The sequence below is a fragment of the Polyodon spathula genome, chromosome 2 (genome assembly GCF_017654505.1).
Source record: "Polyodon spathula isolate WHYD16114869_AA chromosome 2, ASM1765450v1, whole genome shotgun sequence".
NCBI classification, from domain to species: Eukaryota; Metazoa; Chordata; class Actinopteri; order Acipenseriformes; family Polyodontidae; genus Polyodon; species Polyodon spathula.
Genome location: NC_054535.1, coordinates 42,739,012 through 42,755,671, shown reverse-complemented (window position 1 = coordinate 42,755,671; position 16,660 = coordinate 42,739,012). Strand labels below are relative to the sequence as shown.

At 36.9% G+C, this 16,660-nt stretch overlaps 2 protein-coding genes across 2 annotated transcripts in view; one reads left to right on the top strand and one right to left on the bottom strand.

Moving 5' to 3' along the window:
- Positions 1-3,724: 3,724 nt before the first annotated feature.
- Positions 3,725-8,898, top strand: LOC121296774 (40S ribosomal protein S3a). Its single transcript, XM_041222553.1, has 6 exons — positions 3,725-3,831; positions 4,661-4,764; positions 5,178-5,365; positions 5,575-5,783; positions 7,804-7,913; positions 8,726-8,898. The coding sequence occupies exons 1-6, from the start codon at positions 3,770-3,772 to the stop codon at positions 8,854-8,856; spliced, it is 804 nt and encodes a 267-aa protein (XP_041078487.1). The 5' UTR covers positions 3,725-3,769; the 3' UTR covers positions 8,857-8,898.
- Positions 8,899-10,767: 1,869 nt separating this feature from the next.
- The window catches only part of sh3d19 (SH3 domain containing 19), a 44,183-nt gene continuing 38,290 nt past the window's right edge, over positions 10,768-16,660 (bottom strand). Inside the window, exons 14-19 of the mRNA XM_041269958.1 lie at positions 14,898-14,956; positions 13,831-14,060; positions 13,397-13,488; positions 12,187-12,382; positions 11,661-11,764; positions 10,768-11,057 (exon numbers count right to left, since the gene is read on the bottom strand). Of these exons, the coding sequence (XP_041125892.1) occupies positions 10,941-11,057; positions 11,661-11,764; positions 12,187-12,382; positions 13,397-13,488; positions 13,831-14,060; positions 14,898-14,956 (798 nt within the window). The 3' untranslated portion in view covers positions 10,768-10,940. The remainder of the gene's footprint in view (positions 11,058-11,660; positions 11,765-12,186; positions 12,383-13,396; positions 13,489-13,830; positions 14,061-14,897; positions 14,957-16,660) is intronic.

Below are 16,660 nucleotides of genomic sequence, written 5' to 3'. Positions count from 1 at the left end.
TTTTGTTTTTCATTTACCAAAAATACTGCAAATTTAACACTGGTGTAAATGCTTTCTGAATCTGACTGTAACCATAACAAAACAGTGCAGACAAGCATACTAATACTGGATCTGTTCTGCATTTTTTCTGGGTAGATAGCGTTGAAGTGTCCTTTTCAGAGTTTAATCGGTGAGTTTTTGCTTCAGCTTGAAAGCCAGGCTTTAATAGTTCCTTGTGTTGTGGTTTTCCAGGTTTCTCCCCGCCCTGGAAAGATCTGGGCAGATTACTAGCTAACCCCATGAGTGAAGTAAGTGGCTTCCTTGCCTGTAGCTTATCATGTCTAAACGGAACTCTTGGATACAATAATACCAGAATATCATGACCATTTAATATAGAGGGTTAACATGTTAGCATATCAGAAACTGATATTATGAATGTGTCCACATTGAGGTCGTTGGGCCTTGTTTGGACTCCATCAAGGTTTAGATTTCATTTGTGGTGATATACAGTAATCTTAACTGTGTTCCTGTCTGAAACGCTGCAGCCTATTCACAAATAATTAAGTAGTCAGTTACTTAAAGCATGTTTTTGTTAGGTCTGATTTGATGGATTAAATAAAGCTTTGTATGTGTGACATTTTTCTTCACTGGTGTTGTTAAGGAAAAACTGACAACAACCCAGAATATTGAACTTTATTTAATCTACTGACTCAGACTTTAAAAAAAAACATTCTTTAAGTAATCATGTTAAAGTGTTGTGAATAAGCACCACAGGCGACGTGCTACCTTATCTGATGTGCAATGTATAAGGCAAAGAGCAGTTGCTCTTATTTATAGTAGGGATTTAAAATTGGAGTTCTTAAGGGGAATGATAATACTTGCTTAAATGGCTAAAATCTGAGAAGACAACTATAGGTCTACATACACTATATTCACAAGCAGTATCGCCAGAGAGTTGCATAATGGTTTGCATAACTCCCTTGCATGCAATTTAGACAAATACAGCTGGATCACAAGGTGCATTTGATGAGAGTTATTGTCTGTATCTGAGCCACTGATTCCTGATATCACTAGTTTCTTCTGACCACTTATTTCTTTTGTTTGCCATTTTTTGGGTAAGTATGATGAATTTATCTGAGATGTTCTTTAGAGTTCAACCTTGGTTCTTGAGTCAGATTTCACCTTCAGAAATAAGGGGCCATATTTTCAAAACATTTCCTCCAGTCATTAATTAACTCCTGATGAAGACACATTTGTGTCAAAAGTGAAATGTCTGCGCTAGTGCACTGGGATTTGAGATCTGTGGTCTAAATCACTGCAGAAAGAGCGATTTAAAAATAAGAATAAAAATAAATAACAAGTGCTCTGGCTTTTCTGTTCTGGACCACATTATGGATTGTTATTGCTGTTTTATTAGAGCAGACATTTTGAAAAGAGCTTTGAAACAGGCTTTAAAGTTGTAAGTGTAAAAAGTTGTCAGAATGTTAAGAAAAATTATAGGTCCGTTATTTAAAATTGTGTAGCAACACGTGGGGATGTGCAACCCTATAATTTTCAGAACCCCATTATTTACTCTTAAGTTTTGCTGTGCTGTTTGTCTAGCAACTTCAGAACATGAGTAAAAACAGTTGCTGTGAATATGATACTTTAGTTAGACCTCAAGACTCAAGCTCCAAGTTTTCTCAGCATTTTATAAACTGTACTACTAACATTTACAAATGGCTTAGAAATAGTATTTTACCAAATGTATTGTGGGGTTCAAAATTTGACTGTAGGGTCTTGGAACCCCAAAGCTCTGCACCTAAAATCAGGGATCCCGATTTATGAAACAAAAAAGTTCCAGAGATTTTGTTTAATGTTAAATATTGCAGTGGTTAGTCTATTTAAACCAACTGCTTGTAATATAGATTATATAATGTGAATAAAGTTATGTCAGGTAGAAAGCTGTGAGACAAATCTATGTTGGTCAGAGGAAAGCTTTTGACAGACAGAAAAGATATTTATGAAACAAGCCTGCCACCCAAGAGAGGAAAGAAATACAAAACACATTTAACCAATAAAAACTGCAAACATATGGTTCAAAGAAGAACAACTGACCATTCCACTAAAGGTCTTTGACAAGATGCAAGTGTTATTAACTCATCATCCGCTATACAATATTAATAACATACTGTAGCTTCTACTGTTAATATGCTCACTTGTTGCTCTTTCAGTTCATTACGGTAAAATTCAGGACTGCTGGAAACAGGTCCACGGTTACTTTAGGGTTAATTACCTTTAGGATCAATTAAACAATTAAATATTTGGTTGAAATAAGGTTGCTAAAATTAATAATTAAGGGAATGGACTGTAATTTGATTGAATGAGTCACGAGTGTACTAAAGTATACCTGTTGAATACACATTTCATCCACAATACCAGCAAAGCCCAATATCTACTATATGACTGCTTGCTTTCCCAGCTGTCATTTGGAAATTAATTTCCCTCAACAAACAAACTACAATGAAAGAGCTGAGGAGACGAGGCATTGGCTAGCTTTTCAATTGCAGTTTTTGTCAAAATTGTTCAAAGCATGTTGAAGTGGATTAATGTACTCAAACAAGACAGAATCTCACTATGAGTAAATAAAACTGCTCTTTAAATGTAAATATGGGATATACATAAAATGGTTCATAAAATGCATGCTGAAAAGAGCACAACATGACATTTCAGAAAGTAGAAAAGAGTAGTTCTGTATATATCCACCATTTCTATTTTCCAATGTGTTATGTTTTAGTACCAAGGTTGTACCAAGGAAAGCAGATGGGGACTCTCACACTCTGACACTATTTCTTACCAGAAAGTGGCTAATACATATTAAGACAGTAAGTAAAATAAATGGTCTTCTTTCAAATATGTAAACATCAGAAATGTAAATATATTGTTTGCTTGAGATTTTACCTTGAGTTTCTATTTTGGTGTTATGCACCATATCATTTTGCCATTTCCTGTGCTTTTCCACATGCTTATATCAGTCTCCAATTGTCTCTGTAATATGGTTTCTGTTTTTTTTTTTTTTTTTTTGTTTTTTTTTTGTGTGTGTTTTTTTACCATGGTTTGTCAAACTTTGTGTTTGCCTGCTTTGCTACACTATGCTATCTTTTTACCATTGTGCTTTTCCATACAGTGACTAGCTGCTTTCACCTCTTTCCATGTCAACGGTGATATTATCTACTGGGCAACAGGGCTGTTTTATGTATAAATCAAACATTTGATAATTGACAAACTAATCAAGGTTGCAGGTCTATTCATTTAATCTGATCTATGTATGGTACTAAGCAAAGGTACCATGAAAACAACATATTCAAAAAGAAAAACATGCAATATAAATAAAAAATATAAAGTTACTTCGCAGATTCGCTGGCATACTGTATTAGGATACGGTACTATAATGTGCATTATAGAGGAATCTATTGCAGTAGCACTGAAGCATATGTTTATAGGGGAGTATGGCTATATGTAGATTTAAAATTTTAAAGGTATTCATATTTATTAAAATATAAAAATGTTATTTAAGGAAAAATATCCAGTTAAGTTATATTCCTCGCTGTAAACATTGCAAAACTTGCCCGTTTCAACGTGCGTTTACGATATCTGTCTACGCTTTGAAGGTCTTTCGGTTTGCTTCCAGCAGGTGTCCCTATTGTTCTCTGAAGAGTCGTAGTTCCCGCGAGAGTTGGAGTGACCCGGCTCCTGCTCTAAATTCTCGCGTTGTTCCGCAGTTCCTCCTCTTTTACTCTCTGAGTCTAACATGGCAGTCGGCAAGAATAAGAGGCTGACCAAAGGAGGCAAGAAGGGTGCGAAAAAGAAGATGTAAGTCACATAATACACACAGAAGACGTAAATACATGTACTCTGAAGTCTATATGCCCGACTACCGGCATTTTTGATTGAAGGATGAATGGGATATTATTTGGATGAAGGTGTTTGTTCCTCTGTCGGCTAACACAGGCACTGAATCGTGGATCACTTAGGTGTTGTACGTGTCGTGTATAAATATACAACAATAATGTAGAAACGTAAATCTCTATCTTCATTCTGTGCAGATACGCATTTTGTAGTTTATGCCCAGAATTCGCTTTGCTGTAATCACCCATTGCTGAACATAAACAGACGTTTTTTCCCCCACACCAAGGCCTGTACACTTTGGTTAAAATGGTTAACTAACCAGTCTTGCAGGATGTTGCCGCGGTGTAAAACGAGAATTGGGTTAGACATTTCGGTTGATTTGTATATGTGTAATGGGGCATGCTGCAACGCTATACACTATTTTAATCAAGTTATTTAGGCCTGTTAAAACCGTCATCAGCAGTATCACAAGGCAGGCAGATATATTGCCTGTAATCTTAACTCCATGTTGTGCTTGGTTAAGAATTTTAGATTTGCAGTGGGAAACGGTTTGCAAGTTCGTATCGTAGAGCATGTGGGAATAAGGAAATTATAGTTTAGGATTTGCTTTTACAGCACAAATGACAGGTCATTTTGAGTTAATACTAGTAACGTGACTGCTTGAAGACCTTATCAAAGCTGTGTAACTTTAGTGGACAGAAAGGGTGGTCTCTGTTATGAGAGTCAGGCTCTAACTGGTGGGTACTTTAGGCATTTTAATATGCATTTCTAATGTTTGTTTTCCCCTTCTCAGTGTTGACCCCTTCTCCAAGAAAGACTGGTATGATGTCAAGGCGCCAGCCATGTTCAACATCAGAAACCTGGGCAAGACTCTGGTGACAAGGACACAGGGAACCAGTAAGTGTCGTCTGTTTCATTGCCATCCAGAAACATTTGCTTGCTATGATTTCACCATCAACATCTGGCATGAGTTTACTTAGCTGGGGCAATAGAAATCTTTGGACGCACACTTCATTTTCCAGTAGTCATGTAAGGCAAAAACTTAATTTGTGGTAGTTTTAGGCAGTAATGCACATTTTAATATGAAAAAAAGAAAAAAAAAAGCTTCAAGATCAACAATACAACATTTGAATGCCTACCATGTGGTTTGCAGTAATTGGTGTAAAAATTGCACATGCAATCTGCTGTATGAGTATATGATGATATCAAGTTTTGGTCCCAGATAAGGAAACTGCTTTGTTCCCCTGTGGTACAGTTAATCCACAGACTACTAAAGGACAGATCTGTTAACTTGTTTCATCTTCGTACAGAAATTGCCTCAGATGGCCTGAAGGGACGTGTGTTTGAGGTCAGTCTTGCCGATCTGCAGAATGATGAAGTTGCCTTCCGTAAATTCAAGCTGATGACGGAAGATGTCCAGGGCAAGAACTGTCTAACCAACTTCCATGGAATGGACCTTACTCGTGACAAGATGTGCTCAATGGTCAAGAAATGGCAGGTAAAGGAAATCTGTCAATTTAGCAGATCCTCAAAGTGTGTGATTAGAAAGATTCTTCTTGGTAATTTTATATTGCTGCTAAGGTGTTAAAATAGTTACTCAGAGTTCTGTTTCCTGGACATGGAATGTGTATAGTTGGGAGGGGGATTATTCATATAATCACCTGAATACTTTTAATGGACTGTTAACTGTTTTATCTCTGCCTGCAGACCATGATCGAAGCTCATGTTGATGTCAAGACAACTGATGGATATCTGCTCCGCCTGTTCTGTGTGGGGTTCACCAAGAAGCGCGCCAACCAAATCCGTAAAACCTCTTATGCCCAGCAACAACAGGTCCGCCAGATCCGCAAGAAGATGATGGAGATCATGACCAGAGAGGTGCAGACCAATGACCTCAAGGAAGTCGTCAACAAACTGTAAGTCTGTATACCATTTGTCTGTTTTCTTTGGTCAGATTGACACGCCTTACTTTCTACTCTTTTGTACTGCAGCCCTAATGCCTTAAAGGTTAACTAGCCCCCAGTTGTGTGTGCCACCTTGGTGAAATACTGCAGTTCAGAAATCCAAAGCTAGTTCTGCATCTGATGCTCTCCCACTTGCTGTACAGCACTGTAGCCATTACTTTTGGTAAAAACTGTAATACCATTCCCTACAAGTTTTTGTGTAGGTGGGTCTTGCTCCTTTTTGAACAGTGTTCACTTGCAATGTGAAAAAAACTGTTGTCCAGTTTGTATTAAGTTGTTTATGGCAGGTTTGATATGTGCTCTGTTTCAGAGTATTTAAGACCCTTTATATTCATTGAAATGACCCCTCGCACTGGCACTTCTACCCAGGTTCTGGCTGTCAGGACCACAATCCCATGTAGTGTGAAACCACATATTTGGGTTGTACCCAGGTCCCAGCAACCCACTTCAGGATGTGGGTTGACACGTTTTGACATGGCTTGAGTGAGGCCAATGCATGACGGACAAAATAACAAACAGCCACCCTTGTGTGACGGTTTCACTCTTGCAGGGAACGTTTTTGTTTATTCTGTTTTAGACATATTTTTGTTGCTTGACACACAGCATGAGCCAGATTGCAGCAGGGAGGAAGAAACATTTGGTCTGATCAACATTAGGGCCAACGGTTCAATTTCAATCCAGAGAAGCTTGGATGGAAGCGTTGGTAACAAGCTGCTTCTGGGGGATTGATAAGCATATTGTTTACTTGCATCTGTCACCCAGGTCAACCCTACTTTATCAAAAGCATTGTGAAATTGCGTAGCCAACCTGCATGACACTGGGTCCTCACCCAAGTAGACCATGCCAGTGTCAAAGGGGCTTTAGTCACTTTGGATAAAAGCGTCTGCTAAATGACCAATTAATAAGAATTGTTTAAGTATTAATTTAAGGACTTATTTAACTGTACAGCAGATTCCCTAGTTTTCCCTTGATTTCTTCAGCTAAGGAAGCAGGTGTGGTAATAAAGATGTTAAAGTAATGAAATAGTAATGTAGTGTGTTTTGTACTAAAGCAGGGTCAGCTGTTGCAGGGTAAATTAAGCTTATTTCTCAAACGGACCATTTTAAGAAAGTTGAAAGCTGAAAGCATAAAAATACTTAGGACTGCAATTAGTAAGTGTATAAATAGTTTTAGGGAATTAAATGTACTGCAGCTTAATTTGTTGCATTAAAAAAAACTGCAATTCACTAAATTTGACTCTTGGATTGTGCTAATGAAACTATCTAAAATATGAATGTGCTTGCTGTGGTGCATTTTATATCATAACTAGCAGAACAGTGATTTTTAAACCTGTTTCTACAGAAATAAATTAATATGTAATTGTAAGAGCTGTGTGTTGCATGCTGTTAGATATTCACTAACACTGAACGTGGGAGCTGAAGAATGCACTTCCCAAATTACAACTTTAAACAATTAAAGGTGCAGTCTCTAATTCCATGGGACACTTGCAAAATATTTAAAATGTAAACATGCCGAGTTCACATCAGTCATTTGCTGCATAGATTAACCATTCAGCAGAATGTGGACACAAACAAGCGAGTACAGACATTAAATTACTATTTTAGTATCACTTTAGTGTCTGAGCAAGTTGTTAAGCAGTTGAAGGTGATAGCAGCTAACTTGCTCTGTTACATATGATTTAAAATAACAAATGGGTACTATACAAGGTTGTTAGAGAATATGAACAGGTATGTGTGTACCTGCATCTACTCTTGAAATGGTATTCATGAACTTTTAGTCTTCAGGTTAACTTCATGACAATATTTAGTAGAGAAAACAAAAGGACAAACATATATGGTGTGGGGGAGGTGGTAAACATGTAGCAGAATATTTTCCAAATCCTGTTATGTATGTTTGGAGGTAAATGGTCCTGCATTATAGACTGCCATTTGGTACACCTTCATATTAAAGCTCTTGTTTTGTTGGCTTGCAGGATCCCAGACAGTGTTGGCAAGGACATTGAGAAGGCTTGCCAGTCCATCTACCCCCTGCATGATGTTTTTGTAAGGAAAGTTAAGATGCTGAAGAAACCAAAGTTTGAATGTAAGTCTTTGATTGTGTATAAAGTATTTGGCTCACTAAGTGTGGTGTCTCTTGGACTGGGACTTCCATATTGCTAGGTCAGTTGTTCTTTTTATTCTGCTTTTCTCCATTAGATCAACAATACTATTAGTGTAATTGAATATGTGTGTTCTGCTAAGTGTCAGAATATTGACAAGTCAGTATTTACCAAGCAAAACGGTGTCTGAAATAAACAGTGATTTACTTCGGACATTTACCTGTAAATCTCAGGAATATCTAAGTCATAACCAGTGTGGATTTTTATTTTTATTTTGTTTTGCATTTAACTGTTTTCTATGTATTTGGAGTGCAATATCTTTCAACACCATTGTGAATGGTTTTATACACATTGACCAGAATGTTGGTTGTATAAGTGGGTCACAGTATTTATCAGTACCATGTTGAATTGCTCAATTGTGTATTTCTGTAAGCACATTCATGATTATTTTGTTACTGAAAAATGTGTATGCAGAAATAAATTATTTGACATTATTTTGACCATTATTCTGTGCAGGAATACATATATTCTGATGTACCTGCATTTACCAGTAAGCTTCGGTAAATCATAAGATTAATCAGTAAATGTCCGAAAAGCAATTTCTTAACGTCAGGCATTTACCACCTTATTTAGTAACTGTAGTAAAACTGTTTGACCAGGTTCAGACTTCTACTGTAACATATGTACAGATGAAACCCATAGGCATCTGTGGAAGTTTTTGTTCCTGACTGAAAAGACTGCAGTGCATTACTGTTAAGTAACATGTATGTGTGTTTGTTTTTCTCTTCTATTCCAGTGGGCAAACTGATGGAGCTTCACGGAGAAGGTGGTGCCAGCAGCACCAGTGCCAAGCCCAGTGGCGATGAGACTGGTGCTAAAGTTGAAAGGGCTGATGGATATGAGCCCCCAGTCCAGGAAGCAGTCTAAATATTACAGATCCGCATTCAATAAAAAAAGTAAAATCCTGAATGTTACTTGTCTTGGTGTATTTGTTAAACAAAACAGCGATACTGTTTGGAAGTGTATAATCGTAATGTTTGATACAATATTTGAGTGCTGTCTTGACTGTTGTATAATTGTGTAATATAAACATTTCTTATGCATCAAAGGAGGTGGTGTGGCTGTACAGTATGAAGTATTGCATTACCAGTAAGCATCAATTCTTCCCACACTAGTACCTACCTAATATTGGAATATTCCATTTATTTTGAGGCAATGGTACTGTTGTGGTACTACACCAATACTAAAACATCCACTCTTAGGAATTGATAGATTGGGATAATGAGAGAACATGGACTGTAGTAATCTCTTTTCACTGCTCTGTTCAACCTGTGGATGTGATTAGTGTTGTAAAAGCTGCAGACATGTCACATTGTCATTGAGACACTTGGTTTGTGTTCATATTGACTTGAAGGGACTTTTAAATTCCCAGTAATGTGTGTATGTTTTTGTACCTGTTGTGGGAGATGTATATATGTTTTGCCATTAGACTACTGAAAAAAGATGCATGAATAAGAACTTGTTGATTGGATTATTAAATACAAAATACCCAAATTCAAGTAAGTAACATTTTAGCCGATAAGTCTACAAATGTTACAAGGAAGCATCACACTTTCATTTATACACATACTTTAAGTATTAAGATGGTCCACACTGCATAGTGCATTGATGGTTCATATCCATTAGATTGACAAATGCAATGAAAAATATACAAAAAAATACATTGGTTTTATCCAACAAAGAAGGATGTGCAACATCTCTCAGAAAAGTAGGCACTAGCATTTTAACCCTCTCATGAAGAATTTAGTAAAACCTTTAATAAATGTTTTGCAAGACTTTAGTCTACACATTTTTCTAAGAATTAAGTATGAGTGGACACAGTAATAAATAACATTTGGGATTTATTTTGTGTAACATATTGCACAGTTTATTGTTGGGTCTTGCCAAGACAACTTCAGTTAATATAACAAATTACTGTCTGTATCTGGATTGAGCATGCTAATTGAATTTGTTTATTTTAATTAACACTCTGGCACAAATAAACCCTTTTAAAGTCCGCACAAAAAAAAGTGGTAGGATTTCCAATACAAGCTTGCCTTTTGCTCTTGGTTACCTGTTTTATTTTGATTTTATGGCATTTTCCATTACACAATAGTTTGCCACCTGAGAGCCTTGCATTCAGAAGAGTAAGCAAATATTAGCATTTTATTTTTAAACCCATTGCACAAAATAGCACCTTCAGATGGATATTGCAATCAGTCACCTTTTTACGTCAGTTACAGACCCCCCCCCCCCCCAGAAAATTTTTTATGACAAATACTGCAGAATATCTGTATTAATTAAACTTACTTTACAATTTGTTCTGTTTAGTCAATTGAAAAAAAGGCACACTAATTGTAAAAGAAAGGCTGACTTATCCTGTAAAGCAAACAGTTGTAAAGCAACTTGCGCCATCCATAGCTCAGTGCAAAGAAATAGTTTGTGTATTAAGCTATGCCAATCAGCTTTAACACTGTAACCATTTTTTTTTTTTTTTTTTTTTTGTTCCTGGGTAGTAAGTGTTATTTCCTAATTGCTTATGCCTCAAAAGTATAGGAAATGGCTACTATTCCCCACAAACTTTGCTTTTGTGACTAGGACAGTGATATTTCAAAATATCACTATTTCCAATGGGAAAACGGGCAAATGTGTGTTTTTTCGTTCACATAGTCAGAAAAAAACATGAATCCAAATTAACATGTATTTATACTAAAGTAATACAAAAATGACTACAAAAGATTTAGAAGTGAGTAGTTTTTTGAGATTTATGATTATACTGTATTTACAGTAATAGCCATTTTCTATACTTTTGAGGCATAAGCAATTAGGAAATAACACTTACTACCCAGGAACAAAAATTGTGTTACATAGTGTTTCAGAGAGCCATGTATAAGGGCAGGTCAACTGAAACCAAACTCTTCAAATATTAAAAAAAGTTCCAGACTCCTTAAAGCAAATGTTTGAGTGCACTTTCATGGTTCTTCCAGCACCTGGACATAGTTTTTGGGGAACAGGCCACATTTACCGTGCAGCTCTCCACAGAACCATTCAGCGTCTACTAACTCCAGCGCTGTAATCACATCCCCGGTCTAAAAAAAAACCCAACAAAACAGAATAAACACCTGTGAACTTTGCCAAATCTCATCCTGTCCACAGCAGTTGCAATGTGCTACAAAATTAAAAGGCTTCGAAATACAAGATTGTCATGTACATTATGTCATTTCATAGAAGCATCCCATTCAGGAGGAACAGGTTTAAATTGACAGATGCAGATTCATGTGATAAGAAAAGTGGGGATCTGCAAAAAAAAGCTTTTTGTACTGTGTTAATGTAAGAGAAATGCAGACAAAGTGTAACTGAAGGAGCAGGAATGGGTAAAGTGATGTATCCTCTGCCAAGCTGAGATATGGTGGGCAGTGCAATTGTACAAACTTGTTTATAAATATCCTCATTAGCAAGCCAAATGTATTGTTATGTAAAACTACTAACATACAACATAATAATAAAAAAGCATAATATGGATTTTGGGAGACATGTATTTGTATCTAAATTCCGACTCCCTAGTCCCATCATTGTAATAGCTGCATTATCTTAATACCGAAGATGACCACAAGGGTGTGCTAAATACAGTGAGCTCCCTCTGTAAATAGATTCTTAAGATCAGCAGAGTAGTATCTCTAGGATATCGATACCCTGAAAGACAGCTCCTCTTCACTCTCCGAAACAAAGTCAAACAATGCTTTAGCCTTTCCCATTTTACTTCTGCCAAGCTGAGGATTCACTCCGACGGCTCTCTCTGATGACAAACAAAAAAAAAAATAATACATTTGATAAATTCAGTTTAATGATGCAAGGGTATTAAAAAAAAAAGCTTCTGGATGAGTGGTTTCCTATAAAGGCTGTCTTTGTACATCCTTAGCAATGACTCCTTCCGGACATTAACTGAAAAACAGCAATCAGTAATTGAGAAAGAATGGACTGGGATAACTCTGCTATCCATATGTAGTGCCATAGCATCGCCTCTTAACCCGACAGCCTGAACAATGAATACAGAATCAGTAAGTCACTGGACAAAGGTGTCAGAAACAACACAGTGCGTATATATAAATCGATCAACCAATAAACACAATAGAGTTTATGTTAATGTAAAATCTTATTAATTGATTACATTCTGAAGATACATCTGTCTCCTACAAAAGTACTTCTTCAGTTTCTCACCTACAGGCCCTTCGACAAAGACAGCTGGGAAGATCCCCTCTTTGCCGTTTAGCCTCCCTCTGTACCACTCTGAGTCGACTTTCTCAGTGATCAGTATCCGATCCCCCTTGAGGAAAGACAGGTCTTCATTTGTCTGGCCTGCAAAGTCGTACAGCGCTTCACACCACTGAAGGCTATATTTGCATCCTGAGCCACTCTAAAAAAAAAAAGGCGTAATACCACAGTAGTGAGGTCAAAAAATGATAATTCCACTAGAGGAATATATAATACACTTATATATGTTATATTCTATATGTTTATTATTTATTTGTGCGGTGTAATACTTGTACTACTTACGGGGGCTACTCTCAGTGAAACACCTTGTATAACAATGATGTTGCAAAGTGGATAGCTACCGACTTCATTTTATTTCAATATATTGTTTACAATTAAGGAACATATAAAAATAAAAAAAGGGAAATTAAAATGGATCATTTGAATGAGCAGTTTTTAAACTATAAATAGTCTGGCTAAACAGCAGTTGGCAGTTCAGTTTGAAGCTACAGACAAGGAAATCAAGTGTGAAAAGGAGAGCGGGTTTTGAGAGGGGTAGAGGGAATAGGCTCGCCCCAGGTTCGGCTGCTGGAGCGGGGCTGAAGTGAAGCAGAAGCATCTGAAGGACATCCTGTAGGTGCATTATATCTGAGGCGCGTTATAACCAAGAGCCTTATAGCGAGGGAGCACTGTGTATGTGTGTGTGTGTGTGTGTGTGTGTGTGTGTGTGTGTGTGTGTGTGTATATATATATATATATATATATATATATATATATATATATATATATATATATTTATTTTTTTTTTTTTTTAATGGTTATTAATTGTGTGCATTGAAATTAATTTGACAGTTAGAGGCTCCAGATGTGGGAAAGCTTATCAACCAGTAAATGGAGGAATATAAATACTCTGGCACAGGATGACACTGTTTTGCATTCCATAGGGTTCCCAAAGATAAACTACATTTTTGTTTTCACATTGCTTGCTTGGAGCAAACAGGAAATGCATTTGAGTTTTCTATTTTTGGCAACTGACCATTATAAATAAATACATTGCCATCATACCAGGAAACAAAAAGTCTGATATATTTAACACAATTGCACATGTCAGTACCAGAAAGAAAACAGCTAGATGTCTCTATTGTGCTGTAATGCAAGAAAGACATTTCAAACCTACCTGGCCGGATCTAGCAATTTCTGATTTGGCCTTGAATGATATGCCAAAGTGTGGTGTTCGTTTTATTTCTCCAAAACTGGTTTGATTTATTTCTGTAAAATATTTATTAGGAGAAAAAAAGCAAAGTTTATAACATTATATACAATTTAAATTACCCTTGACAACACTATTGGGACATTTTATAATCATATTAAAATCACTACAGGGTACAGCAATAACCCAGAACAAAACGCACCCTGTATTGGTTTACACTGCTTTTCACCTGGAAATCAGAATTTTTTTTATCTCCTTTCCACTAATTTTAGCAAACCCTTAAACAATACAATACAAAAAAAGGCCACATTCTTTAAGTATAATGCCAGTGACTGAGAACAATGTTTGTAAACAGCAGATGAACCAACTGGCATATATGTGTAAATAATGCAATTCCTTACCTGAAATAGGGAGTCTATTCTGGCCCAGATGTTGTTGAGAGGGGGGAGGGGGTAGGGCCTCCATAATTTCAACAAAGTTCAGGGGGAAAATTCCAGTCTGACCGTTCACTTCTCCCCGGGCCCACTCCTCGCCCACTAACTCCTTCAGTTTAATCACATCACCTTCGAAGAAGGTCAGCTCGTCTGCATGCTCCCCTTCGAAATCAAACCGGGCTACACATCTTGGACCACTTAAAAAACAAAACCAATATTTTTTTTTTTTTTACCTCTGCCATTTCCACTGCTCCCATTATCACTGAATTCTACCCTGCCCATCACATCTCAGTATCTATGCTAAATGCCTAACCTGGATGCAGCTGAGTTATGGATGGTGTGGTATTTCCAGACTTTTGTGACTTTAAGCTTAAAACGTAACAATTATTTTAACGAATTACTATGCACATTCAGCAACTAAAGGTATAACGTGTAATGTACATTAACATTGATTATACCATCCCAGTGGTCATACATTCTGCTGTACTGTCTACATGCTATCTACTGGTGAATAAATATACTGTAGCTATTTTGTTTCCAATGTCACTGAACAACCCAGTTCAATCATGGGATGGCCCTTGCTACAGTACATGAATACTAACACAGAGTGAGGCAAACCACTAACAAGGAGAGAGATGGGGATAAGGATTGTAATGTTTGTAGATATAGATATAAAGGTGTAGCTATAAAGAAAGAACACAATTTTCGCTTAATGGTTGAACCTTGAGTCAGTTGCTAAGCGACCATCAATGATAGTGTGAGCCTATCACACAGTCACAAGCAGACATCTTCCTGAAGCTATGTCACTGTGGACAGAGACTTTTGTGCCCTCAATGCTGCATGTAAGCTATTCTATGTCAACTCTGTGGAAAAGCAGAACGGGCTGAGATTTGATAGCTATAAATGTGAGTGTGAGAGTGTGTTTGTCTATGTGTGTGTAAGGGGAATAATACAAATCAGCGTGCTCAATGCATTATAGTGGTCAGTACAGCAAGGTCAGTGGGAAATCGGAAAGCATCAAATGAAAAACCTACCTGATGGAGGCAGGGGAAGGACTGGCTTTCTTTCCATTGGATGCTGCTGGAACATCCACCTGAGAAATCAACACACAGATGACATTTTATATTCCACAGTGCTCTAAAATCCTTACATAGTACAAAGAGTGTACCGAAGGGTTGTTCTTTGTGCAAGCAATTACTTTTAATGAATGTTCTGGTGAGAGAAGACCACAATGAATACCAGGTTAGGGGTGCCATAGGCAAAAACTCGATAAATGTTTATAGGGGAAGTACCATATGTTTCCTGTCATAAAAAGTAAATTAAAAACACTCCTTTCCAAAAATAGCGCCCATCAATCCGAAGCTGTGGAGCCATTCCATGTTGCATAGAAGAAGTCATCAATATCAGACTGCTGGCAAGCACAAGACTTTTTAATGGTCAACCCTCACTGGGATATGCATCACCACACAAATCTTGGGATTGTCTGGTACGGAATTTAGGGATTTATCCATTTGTATAAAATGGTCTGATTTGTGCAATTTAAGCATAGAAGGGCCCTGTGAGATTAGCAGTTGGCAGTATGGAAAGCCTTGAAAGACTCACAGTACTGTGTACTATTGACAGCTCAAACTTCAGTCATGTAAACTAACTATTATGTTTTTTTAACCATAGCAATGGCACTTGGGGGAGTTGTGTTTTAACATTGTTTCACATATCAGACTTTTCTCCAGTTGGCTTGTTAAGGGATCACTTGTGAATAACTGTTTGGCAAAAATGTATGATAAATGCCTAAGAAAACCAGTGACCTTCTGTGACAGGGTACACTCTGCTCTGGAGTGTATTTTGTATTATTATTATTATTATTATTATTATTATTATTATTATTATTATTATTATTATTAAAAACACAATGTATGGTTTAGTGTATAAAAACACAATGTTTTATTATTATTGTTTTTGACATCCTGGATAGGGTTAAAATGCCCCATCCAGATACACTCGTGAGAATGTTTGGTCAAGAGCGAGTGCTAATTGACAAACTGGCTGTTGACCACGCATATGATAAAACCCGTGCCGAATGTGGTCGAGGGATAAACTAAGTAACTGATAGCTAGTTAATCCCTCGGCCATAATATAAAAACCTGCAGTTTTGGCTGAACTTGGGTCAGTGTGTTCAGAGACGGAACGACAGAGAAATCAAAGTGAAACAAAAAAGATTTTTACTCGATACTTGTTTGGCTCTGTGTCTGTTTGTCTGTTTGTTTTGGCCACTGTGCCATTTGTGTTGTACCAGTGTTTTGTGTTTTGTTCAAACTTTTTATTTATTTATAAATTTATTTATTTATTATTATTAAATGCACAGCAGTGCTTTCATACCCTACAGTACTGACTGTCGTGTCCATTCTCTTCCGGGTCTGACATCACCACGAAGCTATCCATGACACTTTCTCTTGAGATTGAGTTAGGTTAACAATTTGTCATTCTGGAGCACAAATCTATATACCCTTTTACAAATGCCTAACCTAAGAATCTCAGAGATGTTGTGTATGATGTAAGATTCTTGTTTTAATTAATTGCAATTCAGTTTGGCACTGTTGGAAGTCAAAATACCTACTGTACATTACTCTACATTGAACACTAGGACTGATTATAATTAATATCTCTATTTCATAAACTGTCACTTTTGTTACTCTGAAAATAATATCTAAACGATGTGAAGGAAGTGAAAATACTAACGTGTTCTCGTGTGTATGCAAAAGACCAGGTTACAGGTAGTAGCTGGAGGGAGGTTGTTTAT